Here is a 17345-nt window from a genome sequence, read left to right on the forward strand (position 1 = left end):
CATAAGATAACATTCTGGATCACACAATATTTAATAGTCATCTTTAAAGGAGTAGAGATTTTAAGTCTTACAATTTAGAACAACTCTCCTTTTCAACCCACATCACTCAGATATGCTTTCCAAATATCTCCTACTTTACTGTCTCACATGAAGAGGTGATCTTTCTCCTTAATGAAAAAATCCTCCCAATATATTCTTTTGATCCCATTCTATTCCACTTTTCTCCAGCTTATTAACTCTTCCATTATCACCACTTATCTTTAAATTCTACCCACTGGTTGCTTCGCTACTACTTTAATATATACACTATGAGTTGTGTTATCCCTTAAGATTGCCAATTCCCTGAAAAAAGGAATTGTAACTGATTTAAAATTTTGCTTCCATTGAGGAAACATTAAATACCTATACTGTGTATTAAAATAATTGATGAGATGGATTACAAAGAAATGAATAAAAGACAAGTCAACACTATGCAAATTTCTGGGAATACAAAAGTAAAAAACAATACCTATTTTCAGGGAGTTAACAATCTAATGGAAGAAACAACACATAACTAACAACTTTCCAAACTATAAATATATACGCATATGTGTGTATGTGTGTATATGTATATGGCAAACACACAGACACACACACAATAAATTGGAAATAATCAGCAGAGAAGACACTAGGATTAAAGATGATTATGAAAAACTGCTTGTAGAAACTAAGAAAATAATGATAATAAAATATGATGAGGTTCGGCGCAGGGCAGAGTTGTGGGAACCCCCTTCTTGGATATTAACCAATGAATTTATGAACCCAAAAAGTTAGACTGGCAAAAGCTTTTGCAGGCAAGGTACCGACAGAGAAGTAAAAGTCTAGCAGACCTTTTAGGTCCTGTTAGGGAAATGTGTGAGAGACAAAGAGAAGTTAACGCTGAAAAGAGAATGGTCTCTTTAGCAGGCAGAAAGTCCCTCACAGACAGCTATGCCAAGGGAGGTCCCTTGCCTGGCATGATTCCTACTTTTGGCCCTCTGCAAGGAATTGAGCTGAAGGAATCTTGTTATGGGGTCTAGGAGCAGTTTGAGTTGAAATCAGAATAGAGAATTAGTGTCCCTGGACTAATCTCCAACTCAATAGAAATCAATATCTAAATCTCCAGCTCTGGCTAAGTAGGACTCAACTAGTACCACCCAGATAACAGAATGAAACCACTTTACCTTCATTCCCTGGGGCGGGTCTCTCAGGGGAGAGCTTTTCTGAGGAAGTTTCTCAAGCACTCCCCCCAAAGTCAGAAAGAGAGAAAAAGAGAGAAAAAGAGAGAGAGAGAGAGAGAGACAGAGAGAGAGACAGAGAGAGAAATTAAGAAACAAAGAAAGAAAGAGAATGAGAGTTTCAGGGCTTCCCTCATCATGTTGAAACTTCAATAAGCAAATACACTAAGCAAAACAAATCAACACAAAAGATCTACTGAAATCACATTTGCTCTAATGCCGGAAAATCCTGTCTCTGACAGGAAATGGGTTTCAGGAATAAATGATATCCAGTGAGGTCTAACAATTGAGAGGTGTATATATATATGTGTGTGTGTGTGTGTGTATGAAAAAATAAGAAGGCCAGTGTCATTGGTCAAGGATTAAAGTGAGAAGGCAAAGAAATAAGATATAAGAAGACTGGAAAAGTAGAAAAGGACCAAGTTATAAAAGGCTTTCAAAAGGTAAATAGAGGATTTCATATTTAATCCTAGAAATAACAGGTAGGAAAGAGGTTTTACTGAAAGGTAAAAAGTGTGCTTTAGGAAGATCTATTTGAGAAATAAGTACGTGGGAGAAATTTGAAGCAGGGACACCAACCTGCACCAGGGTGATAGCAGCTATCAAAAGAAAGAAGGGGGAATATACAAGAGATGTTACTAAACTGACTTGGAAATATATTGAATATGTAGTGGAGTGAAAGAAAGTGAGAACTGAAAGTTGACACCTAGTCACCTGGATGATTGGGATCATGGTGAGGCCCTCAAAAGGAATAAGGAAATCAGGAAGACAAAATCATTTTTGGACATGTTGATTTTAAACTATCTAAGGAACATAGTTCAAGATATACAATAAGTAGCTGGAGATATAAGACTGGAAGTAGGAGAGAAGTTAAAGCTAATTAAGTAGAATCACTGCAGAAAAATGATCACCAAGAAATATACCATAAAAAAGAAGAAAAGAGTACACCTCCTGCCTGTCAGAGTAATGTCATAAAAATCTAATAAAAAGAATATCAAGGAGAAGGTGGTGAATAATAATGCCAAAGACTGCAAAGAAATCCAGACAGATGAGGATTAGATTTGGCAATTACAAAATCATTAATACCACTAGAAAGACCAATTTCATTTCAAGAGTCACCTCTTCATATGAGACAAGGGTGAAAGAGGATTATATCTGAGTGCTATGTGATGAAGAGGGAAGAAGTCTCAATTTTTTCCAGTGAAATAGGCAAATATTCTCAGCTGAGAGAGTAGGGGAAGAGGAAGCTAAGAGAATTTTTTAAGTCTGAAAGATTTAGAAAACCCACTGTGGTGAGTAGGATGGGGAATAAATTAAGAGGGGTAAAAAGAGCTATTCTGCTTCATGAAGGGCCCAGCTGAGAATATTTTAACATAAATTTGCAATGGAAACAGTCGGTATAGTTAGTTTTACCAGTTTAACCCACCTTCATTCTGTAACAATGAATAGGAAAAAAAAGATAGGAAGTAGGAGTATTCCAAAGTTGTGGCTTTATCAGGGCAAGATCACCAATAGGATAAAGGGGAGATGAGACTTGAAAAAAGATGACATGGTGGAATTGAACTGGTTCTCCAATAGCTCAAGATGAGGAAGAAGTGAGAAACCAATGCAAGGGTACAATCCAGTGTTATGGGCCAGAACTTGAAACAAAGAGCTAAGTCAATGGAATTGAGGAGACAATGTAACCATCTAGTTTAGCATGGTTCAATACAATAGATTTAATCTTACAACAAATAATGGTTTCCTAGTGATATAATGATTGGTTTATACTCAGTATAGAGCATATAAGGTAAAAGCCTCAGCCAGGTAGAGGCAGAAGCAGAGAAGACAAAGGACTGGCAGGAGGAACTCAAGCTCTCAGAACCAAGGAGAGAGGGAGGCCTCTAAGAAAACTAGCCTAGCCCCAAGGGAAGGAGATAGGACTTTGAAAGAGATAATAAAGGATTTGGACTTTTAACCTGACTACTTGTGCGGTAATTACTGAACTGAAACAAAGGGTGCTTCCAGAGACCCCAAGAAAACCAAAACAACAAACCAACCAACATTACAACCCAGGAGGAAAAAAAAAGGGGATAACAGGGACTAGAGGTCTCGATGAGAACAAAGTTAGGGCTGGAAAGACAAAGGAAAGGACAGAATAACAGTAGATTATGATCAGATAAGGGAATTTCAGAGTTCATGGAATCAAAATGGCATATTTGTGGGTAATGACAAGAACATAAGTAAGACCATCTATGATGAGAAAAGGTGGTAAAGTAGGACATGACAAATGAGTTACTTAAGGTCAGGATGTATCTTTATGTATGTTGAGTTCCCCTTGTAAGAGGGCAGTACTTGAGAAAGGAGAAAAATCTATGTATCAAACTCATTTAAGAAATGTCCTGGAATTCAGTAGAAAACAGCTACTGGAAATATGAAATAAGCGAGTTGCAAAAGAGAAAGGATTCCCAAGCTATAGTGGTAGAAGGAAAAGTCTAGAAGTAACAATGAGTGGCAAGAAATATCCCCAGTTCTCCTTAACCAATGAGTATAGGATATGAGTAAACATGCTAACAGTGTTAAAAAGGATGTTCCAAAATCTAGAGATATCACCTCAAGACAGATTCCTCCCATGATGTGAGACAGCACTGAATAACTAGAAGAGATGGGAGAATACATGCCTGAGAGTATGGTCCATTAAGGCAACTGAAATAGAGGTGAGTTTCAGAAGGCCATAGTTGATACTAGAAAGGAGCAAGAAGTAAAGGATGGTCCAAGAAAGGTAGGACACTGTAAGTTCACTTCGTTCCAATCAAGTGAGAAGACAAAAATGAGAGACAGAGAAACAAAGAAAGAACAAATGAACACTAACAAGAGACAAAGTGAAAAAGAAAATAATAATCACCTAAAATTAATTAACTATAATGTAAAAAGTTAAAGAATATTAATAAATGGTTTCTAATTGATTTGCATTCTTCAAAGAATTTGTTATAAACACATGGGGATTATACTGTAATGTCATTTAGAGGTAATAAGACATGTTAATTATTGCAGCTACTGCTTTGTCTTCAATGAATTAAGTTTGTAAATTAATATCACTTATCTTCAAGGAGAGTTAAATGAGCACCCTATTGAGTATTATCTCATACTGAATAATCAGTGATAATCAGTGCTGACAGTTTAAATAAAATTAATTAAACAAAAAGCAGACACTAAAGGACCTTATCTGGATTTTTAGACACAGAGAACTTTCTTGTAATAGTTCAAACATGGTGTCCTAATTGACAGCCCTGTCATGTATATTTTAACATTTTAAAAGGAAAGGAAGAGATAATGCAGTTATTAGTCATCTTAACATTTCATTAAGTGTGAAGAATGTGAAATTGCAAAGATACTTTCTTAATACCAAGGAGGGAGAGCACAAATTTCCTTGAAAACTAATTAACCCCATAAATGACTATTCTAGCTGTAAAAACAATTTTCTTTAAATTCACACAGAAACACTAGGGAAAAAAATCTTCAAAAATATAGTAAAAGCAAATATGACGCAAGTCTAAGTTGAATTGTCAGTATTGGTGAGATTACAGCAAGACAAATATAGGAATACATGGTTGGTTACATTGTTAACTGGCCCAGCCACTGTGGAATATAATTTGAAATTATGGACATTAATAATTTCTTTAGCCTAATTTCAAATTGTATAATTAGCAATCCTGAGATCCCATTCAAGGCATACAAAAAGGTCAAAGACAGAAAGAAAGGAGCCAACATATCCAGAGCAACACCTTTTATAGTAGGCAAGAAGGGGAAACAACATAGTGTAAACAAATTTTGATACAAGGAAGTAGTAGAATTACTGCACTAAAAGACTTGAAAATAAATCTAAGAGCATGAGCTGTCATAATTTTGGAAAAAATCAAAATCAGGAAAAAAATATACACTCAATAATATTAGTAAAACAAACAAAACCAAAACTGACTGTATAATTACTATACCCAAGCTTATACCAAGAAGAGATGAGAAAATGTTACTTCTTTCTTTTTGAGAGGGACAATGAGTATGGAACACTGAATTATCTGATGCATCAGCAAGTTATTTTACGCTATTTTTTTCTCCTTGTGTATGCTTTGTTTCAAGGGATGCTTTGATAGGGATTGGTATATGATTTGAAAATAACAAAGGTAATGTTAAAAATAAAACACATCAATATAAACATTTAAAATAAACCAACAAATGATAGTTATTTACAACTTAAAAGCATAAGTGAACTTGCAATAGCATTTTTATTAGTGAACCAAGTTATATACTATATAAGTCAAAAAACCTAAAACAATTTTTCTGCTTTTTACTTCAAGAGGTCTCTGAGTAGTCATTTTTGGATAGGATTTTCTATCCCTCACAAAATGAAAGTGACTATGACAGAATTATGACAGAATTATGAAAACAAGTATAACTTCAAAGAAAAAATTTGAAAAGACACCTGCCCTAATTCCTTTGTAGTGATACAAGGTCCATCATTTTCCAACATTTCATGCATTTTCAGACTTTTTCAATGAATTGACTGGTTCTGTTTTTTTTTTTTCCTTTCAAAAATAATTTTTAAAATGAGATGGCTTTCTTAAAAGGGAGAGTGGAAAAAGAACACTGCTGAAAGATTGTATGCCCTGCCATTATATTCATCACTTGCTCATCTTAAGACCAAAATAGGCTACCTTTCTTATTATGATCCTATGAATTCAAGGCAATACCCTCCTAGTGGTCCATATTCCTCACTTTGGCTGCCATGAAATATATCAAATATACCCTTGCCTAAAGAAGACATCGCCTGTGAGATGTCTTCCCTACAAAAGAAACTGGTGTAGTACTATACTCCTCTACACTACTTAATGCAATTAAACATACTTCAATCATATGCCAAATTAGAAAAGGATTTCCTTCTTTTTCGTAGTTCCAGGTACTTCCTCTCTACTGCATTTGCTCAGCTTTACCATTTTCTCCAAATAAGGACCAAAGAGACTATTTCTCAAATAAAAATGTATCTTTCTAGCATTCTCATCAGTTTTCTTTTTGTCACTACCTAAGTGATTTTCCTTCATGTTACACATACACACAAAGAGAAAAGATTTAGAAAGGAATAGATTTTAATACACAGAATGTTGTTTTCCCTCCTTATTTTTTTTCTATCCTGTTAAAGCTTTAGTCTCTTAGACCCCATTTTTTTTTTTTTTTATTGTCTTTAGTTTCTCTTGGGTCTGTAAGGAGACTGAGGGGGAAAATGTTAACGTCCTAGAACAGCCTATTTCACTATTCCTACTTTCTTGTTAGTTATGCTTATGCTTATCTGCCTTTCTTATTTTTCTCTCTGAAATAGTTGAATGTCAAATAGCCAACTTACTTTAGGTTTCTTACGGCATTTTTTCTCTCCTAAAGATGTGTGTGTGTGTGTGTGAGAGAGAGAGAGAGAGAGAGAGAGAGAGAGAGAGAGAGAGAGAGAGAGAGAGAAACAGACAGACAGACACAGAGAGAGACAGAGGGAGACAGAGGGAGGGAGAGAAGACAGAGACAGAGAGAGAGAGACAGAGACTCTAAATTTGTTTGGAGAGCTGCCTGGGGTATTTAGAAGTGATTTGCCCTGGGGTGGTCAGAGGTAAGGATTTAAACCCAAGTCATACTCATAGATCATTAAAAATGATTTCAGTTAATAGCTAAGGTCTATATCTTGATTGCCAGCAGAACTTGATTCAAATAAATATGCCTCATAATCCATATATTTGTGAGATTCTAGGCAAAACACTTAACCTCTCTGATGTGAGGCTCTCTCATCTATAAGGAAGAGCTAATAAAAGCACCTTTGTTATCGGGTTGTTCTAAGAATCAAATGAGATTATTTATATAAAGTGCCTTAAAACCCAAAAAGTACTGTATAAATGTAAGATAGACTATTAGTAGTAATAGTAATTATCTAATAATTAAGTTTGTTTTTTTTTAATTATAGTAATTTTTTATTGACAGAACCCATGCCAGGGTAATTTTTTTTACATCATTATCCCTTGCACTCACTTCTGTTCCGATTTTTCCCTCCCACCCTCCACCCTCTCCCCTAGATGGCAAGCAGTCCTATATATGTTGAATATGTCATAGTATATCTTAGATACAATGTATGTGTGCAGATCCAAACAGTTTTCCTGTTGCACAGGGAGAATTGGATTCAGAAGGTAAAAATAACCCGGGAAGAAAAACAAAAATGCAAACAGTTTACATTCATTTCCCAGTGTTTTTTTCTTTAGGTGTAGCTGTTTCTGTCCATCATTGATCAATTGAAACTGAATTAGGTCTCTTTGTCAAAGAAATCCACTTCCATCACACTACATCTTCATACAGTATCGTTGTTGACATATATAATGATCTCTTGCCATTTCCTTCTTCAGCTCATTTATTAAGAGACTTGCCCAGGATCACACCACTAATAAATGTCTATAGCCAAATTTGAACTCAGGAAGATATCTTCTCTACTCCACTACACCAGTAAGCATTTCAACATAAAAGATAAGTTCTGGACTCAAGGATCTCATCATCCCCAGCTGTTTAACTCCCTAAAAAATCAAAAGAACAGTTAAGATCAATATCCTTCACTTACAGAGATAAGATGGTATCCCAAAATAAAATCACAAGAGAGCACAGTAGGTCCCACAGTAAGTAGAGTGGTTCCATAGGTAAAGAAAGGCATGGTGAATTATTTTAAATTTCTTTTTAAAATTCTAATTTAAAAACATTTTTAATTCTTTTTTTATCTTTACATTGTTATTTCAAAAGGCTTTACCTTTTGTGAAATTATTTCTTATTAACTCTTCCCATCACAATTTTGATTCCAGCTGCCAAGAATTGCTTACTCTACTGATCATGTTTATTATTTCAGTTGCAGTTTTTTAAATTTTCTACATTCTAGTTAGTCTATGCATTCTCATGCTAATGTGCTTATATTCCTCCTTTAGTAATCTTTCTTCTTTTCTAGATTATTTTAATTCTAACCCACACTAATCTCAACCAGTGATTTCCCAAGATTTTATGTCTATAGACTCATTCTGTAAGATAAAATCAACTATGAAATTCATACCTCTTCAGCATCCCTTATCCTTGGAATTCCTTCCTACATTGGGTTGAAAAGGATGTGGGGTAGACATTTGGAAGCTCCTTCCAACCCCCTAAATGAGGAGGACTCCCAAGGACTTATTAATTCCAATTTCCTACCAGGATGGATTTCATGATGATCAGAAATTCATCATTCTGTAAGATTAAATCAATCTATAGCTCACTTCTTATCCCCATCCTAGTTCAGGAATACATCCCAGCCTGAACTAGGTAATCCTCTCCCTTTTCAGTTTTGTTTTCCTCCATCAGACTATGAGATCCTTAAAGACAGGCACAGTATAATGCTTTTTTGTTTCTTCTGCCTTTAGCCAAGCACATAGTAGGCACTTAAGGCACTTAATTGACTCATCTGATCTAGATTACATCTCTAGAAATGTAGCTGCTATTATTGCAGTCCTAGCTCTTTGCTATTAAAGAGTTCTTACTTTTCTACTCCATAAGAAATATAGAGTATTCATTCTCTCTCTCTCTCTGTCTCTCTCTCTGTCTCTCTCTCTGTCTCTCTCTCTCTCTCTCTCTGTCTATATATATATATATATATATATATATATATGTATACTCTATACATGTTTACCCTTTGTTTTAATTTTGTCTCAGCTTTTGTATCCTCCTTTTCTAGCAAAAAGCCTTAGACTAAATAAATATTAGTTTAGTTTATTTTTATTAGGACTTTGGTTATTTAATTCTTTGATGTGCTATTTTCTCTTGAAATGTTCCCTGTAAATGTTTCTTTCCTTTCCCCTTTTTTGTTGCTATTATTTGATTTTGTCAAAGTTGTTGTAGTGAAACAGTGTCAGGAAATGCACTCCCGGCTAGCTCAGTAGGTAGAGCATGAGACTCTTAATCTCAGGGTCGTGGGTTCCCCACGATGGGCGCCAAAATGTTGTGGTTTTCTTGGGGGCTAGCCTTAGTCTTAGCTGAAATAAATAATTACTTCGAAATCTCAGCCAGCTGGTAAAAGTTGCAAATGTTTATTTCTCCTTACAAATTCGCCCGGTTAGTTGAGCCCTATCTCTCTGCCTGGCTCCAAGAGATCTTGCTGCTTTGTCCTTGGCTCCTGCCTCTGCTTTCTTCAGCCTCCAGCTCAACTCCGTCTCATGGCTTCTCAATCTCCAGTCTGTGGCGAGTAGTCTTTACTTCCAGAGTGTTCTGTCTCAGAGTCCTGTTGATGTTCTGGAGAAATTCCTCTTTCGCTCCAAGAGCTTCCTTCATTTATGTGATCTCCCAAAGGTTAACTCCGCCTTCTCAAGGCAGGGATTATAGGTTATCTCCCAGAGTGCTCTCTGGTCCTAAGGGAGGTGTGAATTCAGCTCTCATACTAGCCCTGAACTCTCATGTGAACTCCATTGAGTACTTACTTGAGCTCTCTAAAGGTGTGAACACAAGCATTGTTCAATCAGTTCCACCTAATACAAGTTCTGGCCCTAACCCTAACCCTAAATGCCACAGAGCTTATCTATTGACTAACTACTGCTATAATTTGCCATCTCCATGCCTTCCTAATATTTCTGCCTAGGCCTGAGAAGCCAATCTTACTCGTCTCTTATAACTGAATCCTTTAAAAATCTAATCCAAACAGTTCCTGCTCTACAAGAAACACTTCCTTAACTTTCTGTCCCCAAATTATGCATATACTATATTCTGTTGTACTACTCTGTAGTGTCTGGACTGGCTTTCTGGAGGATCTCTGGGTGAGCCTTGGTCTTAGGTGGAGGAGTGATGAAGGCAGGAGAGCCACCATGAGGATGGTCAAAGATGGGCATAAAAAGCAGCAGCTTCCAAGAGCTGTTTGAGAGTAGGATCCTCCCCGAGTTCCTTCAGTAAGCCATGGGGAAGGAAAAAGAGAAGAGACCTAGTAAGACTTTTTTTAGTCGAGGTAAATAAATGAGGCCAACACATCAAAGGGCCAAGCCAGGAGACTGATGAGAGACTTAAATGCCTGTTCTGACTATAGTCCTCTTCTCTGTTTGAAAGTTTGCCTCCATGACATCTCACAAGATCAACACCTGCTATAGTATCTCACCCTATAACCATCCAGAGATGGTACTGCTGTTTGTATTCCTCAGTGTTTGGACTCAGATAACAGCAAATTCACAAACTTACATACTATGGGGGGAAAATATCCATAAAACAAAACAGGGAATTGTTAAGGACCATGCCTAGATGAAAGGGCAGGTCAATTCTTCTAGAGCCTCCACAGCTGTGAATCACAACATCTGAAGGAGTTGCAAAGCAGCTTTACTGACACAGATGTTGTTTGTGGATTGGAAATGAAATAAATTGGAGGCAAAGGAAAGAGGAGAGAGGTCAGATAACACAACTGTCTTTTCGTTTCCTTGTATCATCACCATCATCCTTTCACATGAAGAGATCCATTCTACAGGTCTGAGTTAGACCTCCAGCAGCCACTGGAAGATGGCTCCCACATCACAACACCACTCTAATATGTTTATTTTATTTTTATCTTATCTTCTGTCAGACTAGAAGCACTCTGAGAGCAGAGTTTTCTCTTAACTAAATTTTGTATCACCAAGATCTTCACAAAGTAGTCAATAAATATTTGATAAATTGAATCCTCTGTTGAAGATACCTACAAAAATAATTCAATAATCCTTTCAAAATGAGGCTTTTGAACAAATACTTTTTGATAGAGTAACTCAAGAAATAACCTTGAAATGTGAAGTACTTTGCAGAACTCTAACAAAGCAACTTAAAAAGATGGGATTTAATATTAATGCTTCCCATGATATTCCTTTTTAATGTTTCTAGCAAACTATTATTCAAATAATAATTCAGCAGAACACCTTTTTTGTGTTCCTTCTCTCAAGTCATTCTGAAAAAAAAAAAAGGTTACTCACAGTATTAAGCAATTTTATATGCAAATAATATGTGATTGCTATCTTACAGCAAAAAGTAATAGGAAATTAATATCAGATTGGTGCATACAGAATAAACAAGAAAAAGTAATATTTTGTTCATACTGTATGACAAACAAATCCATATCCATTAAAAAAATTCCTAGGCATTTACTCTTGGTAATAAGAAATCAACCCTGACTTTGGTCCGTCTATCTCTCTCTGCCTCTGTCTCTGTTTCTCTCTGTCTCTCTCTCTCTCTCTCACACACACACACACACACACACACAGAGCTGAGCTATAATATAGTCTTACTAACCCTCAGAGTATGTATATTTGTATATTTATCACAGCACTTACTATAAAGAAAAAAAGAAAACAGTTTTTGACTCTGGGGCAGAATTTTCTTTTTATATTTCTTGCTAGTGGTACCCTTGCTAAATAAATCTAACTTCTCAGACTTAGCATCTTTTCTATCTGCTTGACTCTGTCCTACTGATTTAAGACCTCTAGTGCTACCTGATCTGTTCTTGCTGCCAACTGATTTCACTTCTTGCTTCGCCATGTCTTTCCGCCCTGGACATAGTCTCAGAGGGCTTACCCATTTCATGCTGAACCTGATCTGCTCCTGCCCAAATAAGAATGGACTGGAATATTAATTTTTAATGATTCTAGAGATAAAAGTACTAATTTGGTGACATCAGATAAACTTCAAAGTTCCACACAGAAGAATCAGTCTATATATAAAACAGCCTGACTACATACCATGAAATGTTTCTCATATTTAATATCAGCTTATATACTGGAACCCTCAAAATTCTCTAAATCCCTGACTTTATCCACTTAAGTTTTTCAACAATTAGTTGGGGGCCATGAATTAACTAAATCTAAAAACTATATTAAATTTGATCAAATATCCAAACATTGAGATCCTATTCAATTAGAAACTACAGAAAAATTTAGCAGATAATCATGCCCTTGAGTTTAAGAATTTATCTTCTAAAATTTAGTGGATAATCATGTCCTTGAATATAAGAGTTTATCTTTTAAGAATGGATTGAGTCACTATAACATTGTAAATCTAATTACAAATACTGAACCATAATGTGAAAGAAAGGTAACCCAAAATGTCCAAAACTGTCACCCTAAAATTTTAGATGTTGATCAAACAAAAAAAAAATTGCTAATTAATTCTAGATGACAAAATGACTATTCACCATTTAAATAACTGATATTTTATTAGTAGTTCACATACATTTTCTTATTTAATATAAGTTTTAAGGGCAAGAGTCATGATCATTCACCTATTCAACAAATAAATAACAATTTGTACTTATTAGAAAACCGTATTTTGAAAGTGTGGACTTAAAAAATGTTTTAAATTAACAACTACATGTTCTTAAGAGTTGATAAAATAGCTAATTTTGGACAACTTTTAAGCCATACTAATCAAACAAATGCATGCTAATATGATCAAACTAAAACTAACAACTTTTAAGTTAAAAATATGAACATGCATATTTTTTCCAATCCAAAGTAATAATATAAACTCTTCAAAAAGAAATAATTCAATAACTATTTTTAAAATATTATGCTTGTACATGCATTTTCTTTTAAATACTTGAGTTACAGCAACACAGTAAAATTGTTAGTTGAGATCCAGAACACAGGAAAAATTAAGAATAACCTTACCATATCATCAGTCAGTGTCCTAATATTTAAATGCTGTAAATACAAAAAAAAAGATCAATCTTTCAGTAATTTACAATTATTTCTTTCTTCCCCATATTTATTTAGATGCTAAAGTATTTGGGGGGAAAAAAGAGAACTTCTATGAAGTTGAATATGGAATTATTTTACCAACATCTTGATTATTCAACAAAAAGACACGGGCAAATTAAATATATATATTCCCCTCAATGAGTTTTAAAAAAGGGAGGAGGGGGGGAAGGTTATAAGATTCACACATGTAAAACAAAGTATTTTGCTGGCTTAATTAGCTAAAACCATCCTATGCAAAAAGCAAAGAAAAAATAATGTTTGTACTCATAACATTTCTAGTTGATTTATTACCACTGTTGATAGTGGACACTTTTAAATTTCATTTCTAGACCCAAAGAATCTCTTTGACAAAGCAATTCAAAGAAAGTATCACAAGACCAGTTTTTAAAAAAAAGGAATAAATTGGTTTCCAATTTAAAAAAAAAAAAAAAACTACAGAGCAAAAGAAATAAGTACTTGCAGAAAATGAAGAATATAGATTGCTTTTAAATAATTCTAAATAGATATTCTAAACACATTCTTTTATTCAAGTAGAAAAAACAATTGACAGTATCTTGTCCCTCCCTCAAAGCACTGTTAACCTCTTGAAAGCAAAACTGTTTCAAACCAATAAAAAATTCTTTTCTTCTATACAAAATCTCAAGTGAATTCTGCTGAAAAAAAGTTCATAACATGTTCTCAAACCACTAAAGCTGCCTTTTTGCCTGTACCTTTAGGTCATCTTAGCTTCTTCAACTGTGGTTTGGGACTCTATATGGGATCTTGCAACTAAATGTCAGAGTCACCCAATTATGATTTATTATCAATAAGTGTTTGGTTTGTATTCCTATTTTATATACAAATATACTCAGCGTGACCTAAAAATTTCTCAGGTGAAAAGGGGTCACAAGTGAAAATAATTTTAAAAGAACTACTCTAACTTACTTAAAATAATTTATTCATTTTTGCAGAGGCAATTGGGGTTAAGTAACTTGCCCAGGGTCTCAGATCATATTTAAACTCAGTTCCTACTGACTTCAGGGCTGGTACTCTTTCCACTGCCACCTTGGCTGCCCCATTAAAATAATTTTACATTGTAGAATGGAATTAACTTCCCAAATACTTTTCTGTTCTTCAAAGCCATTCTTTAAAATTCAAGCATTTGTTAAAAAAAAATAATAATTGTAATAATAAAGTCACTTTTGAGTCTAAAAATAGAAGCAAAAAAAATTTTCTTAAACCTATAATTTATTTTAATATTCCAGGGTTTTTGTCCCAGCCCGCACCCCTCCACTAAGAAAACATGTTATCAATAATACCTGCAAAGTCATGCAAAATATATTTCTATGTTAGCCATATCACCCCCCAAAATTTCCATATTAACTATATTGCCCCATTGCACGTCAAACCAAGACAGGAAAATTTGTATTAAAAGTTCTCTCTGGAAATGGGTAGTATTTTTTATCACTGATTTTTGGTTTCTCCACCTATGGAAATGATTAAAGTGGGAAGGACAAAATAAAAATGATTAACCAAGGATGTGAACTTGTAACAGTATACCAGTAACAGTAAGAAAATATCTAGCTAACTTCAAAAGGTTCAAATCATGTAATCGGGAGAAAAAAAAACTTAAATCTCAAGGTATTGAAAAAAACTACACATATATATGATTACTGAATAACTGACAATGTGAAATTGTGTTAAAAAAGAGAAATACCAACAGACTAGAGATAGATGTTTTCCATATTCATCATTATTAAATTAATGAAGCTCCTGGTAAAATTATAGAGGTAATTATAACAGGAGTCTGCAAACTTTAAAAAGTATGTCTCCTTAAGAGAAAGTATTAATTCATACAAGACTAATCTTAGACTTTCTTTTCTGACATCTTTACTAGATGAAAAGAAATGCTTTTGACATAATATAGCTAGGCTTCAGAAAGGCAAATGCCCAACTCAAAGGTGGAGATGGAGACAAACTAGATCAAACAGTAATTTCAAACTCAAATAGAAAAGAATCCCTGAAGGGAACACATAGACTTAGAAAACCACAAATTAACATTATCTATTGTTACATTATATATTTTTTATTTTGTTAAACATTTCCTAACTACATTTTGATCTGGTTGGGATGAACTCTGGATTTATGCAGGTTGTTAAGTCTGACACTTCTAGGCTAGATAAAAGTAGATTGAAGTGAAATTTTAGAAGCAGAGAGAAATGATAAAGTGCTCAGTGCTGGAGGCCTGCTGGAACACTAACCTTGCTTTATTCATAATTTGCATCAAAAAACTGAATAAAGGTATAGATGGCATATATAAGGACAGAGAACATGATCATTGAGGAAATTATAATCCAAATATACTCAATCAAGAGAAAGCATTCCATGAAGCAGGCACAGAATTGGGGGAGACAAATAACGAAAGTTTAAATTTAGGCAACAGGCCTAGTGCTTAAAGTAATTTGAAATAAAGCTAAACAGATATGTTAGTGCTAAACAGAAAAACTTTGAATAGCAAACTAAAGTTATCTGGACTTTGTTCCCTAGGCAACAACCAACTAAATTATGATATCAGCCTAGAAAAGAAGAAGGGGCCTATACTAGTCAAGTGGAAATTACAATTTGGTGTCTTCAATTCCCCTTCCATTTTGGGTAATGTAGTAGAAATGATGTCCTACTTTTCTTCCCTCTCCTTCAGGTGGCCCAAGAGATTTCTGGACCTCTCTGTTGGACTTGCGTGCAAATCTGAATCAGAGATTGAAGTCAGTAAAGTGACAAGCAGGGCTTTGCTCTTTCACTCTCTTTCCTGTACTTTACATTATGAAGTTTACTTGTCTAAACATATCCTACTGGATTTTAAATAGGCATTACAATAAATAATCTAACTAATACTTAGAGAAATAAACTATGCTTTATATGTTTATGACAATTACTCTGATTTTATTACATAAACTTAAATGTTCTTTAGCCAGCTAACAATTATGGTGATGACTTCAGGAATTCAACTTAGACTTCTGTGGGAAAAGGTGAAGAACTTACAGATTAAGCACATTATTAATCAGAGACTGTTAGCTAAATTGATTGAAGCCTTAAGGTCTCAGTTTCGGAATCTCCAGTCAAGTTATTTTAGATAAGGCCTGGACTAGATTCCATTGTCCAAAGAAGGGATTAAAAAAGAAGCTGTACATCACCTTATCTACTGTATTCCACTGACCAAATACAGGAATACAGACTTATGTGACCAATCACAACATACAGAGGTTGGGATTTTTGGGGTTCTTTATCTGAAATGTATAAATACTGTGAACATTTTCAAGGGAGTGGCTCTATCCTGCTGTGAATTTGGCTCACAGACCAGGATGGGATCCGCTTCTCAATATTCTAATAAATAATTCTGCTTTCTATGAGTGATCTCTGTAGTAGTCAATTTGGGTAGATCTTTTTGTCCCAAACAGAATGAATTGGAATTCCTACAGAATATCAGAAATTTATTTTGATAGTACCTATTAAAAAGCAAAACTGCATCTATTTTGTGGTTTCAGTTTAGCTAGCACACAAAAACAGACCAAAAGATCCCAAGAGTCCTTATACCTCAAAAGATTAAGAAAAAGCAAATTCAATTGCAAGTTACAGGCTGTTTCCATTTCTAGGGAGGCTTAACTGGTAGAATATGTGGGAAGAAGAAAAAATCAAAAATGATTTCCAGTGTTCAATAAAACTCAATATTAAACACCTACTAAATAAGCACAAGAAATTGTGCAAGGAACTAAGGATATAAAAGCCTCTTAGTCCCTGCTCTCAAGGAAATTACATTATTAAGGGAGAAAGGAAATGTACAAAGATGAATAATTACAAAGCATATACAAAAATTCTACAAAGTAATTTCAAAAAGGAGGAAGAATTAACAAATGTGGAGGGGGGAGAAGGAGACAGAACGTCCAAAAAAGGCACCAAATTAAAAGTGACATCTGAGCCATTTCTTGAAAGAAAAAAATAATAATTCCAAGAAACAGCTATGAGGGAAGTATGCATTCAAACATGGGGAACCCCTGTTCAGAGCTATATTATTATAGCAGATAGGAGCTATATGTAAGAAGTAGGAGCTGTATGTAAGAAACAGGTCAGAAATGAAAACTGTAGAAAGTTCTTGGCAGAGCTACTATGTATTAGGGTACAAAATGATATATTTAAACAATCACTATCTGAGTTTGTTTTACTCACTACACTTCTTTGTTAAAATTGCAAGCTTTTATTTTCAAGGGGGAGAGAAAATAAGTAACAATAGAGAAGGAGGAAAAAGTATCAATGAAAACTTTAAAAAATACACAAAAATGAACAAAAGGGA

General features: G+C 34.6%; 1 protein-coding gene across 2 annotated transcripts in view; it reads right to left on the reverse strand.

The window, feature by feature from the left end:
• DIAPH3 (diaphanous related formin 3) overlaps positions 1 to 17345 on the reverse strand; it is a 410013-nt gene that overhangs the window by 352693 nt on the left and 39975 nt on the right. Inside the window, exon 2 of one of the 2 annotated variants that reach the window (XM_031958457.1) lies at positions 12932 to 12964. The exons of the other annotated variant lie outside the window; for it this stretch is intronic. Coding sequence (XP_031814317.1) covers positions 12932 to 12964 — 33 coding nt within the window. The remainder of the gene's footprint in view (positions 1 to 12931; positions 12965 to 17345) is intronic. 2 annotated transcript variants of the gene reach the window in all.

This window comes from Sarcophilus harrisii, chromosome 3 (genome assembly GCF_902635505.1).
Source record: "Sarcophilus harrisii chromosome 3, mSarHar1.11, whole genome shotgun sequence".
Classification (NCBI taxonomy): Eukaryota; Metazoa; Chordata; class Mammalia; order Dasyuromorphia; family Dasyuridae; genus Sarcophilus; species Sarcophilus harrisii.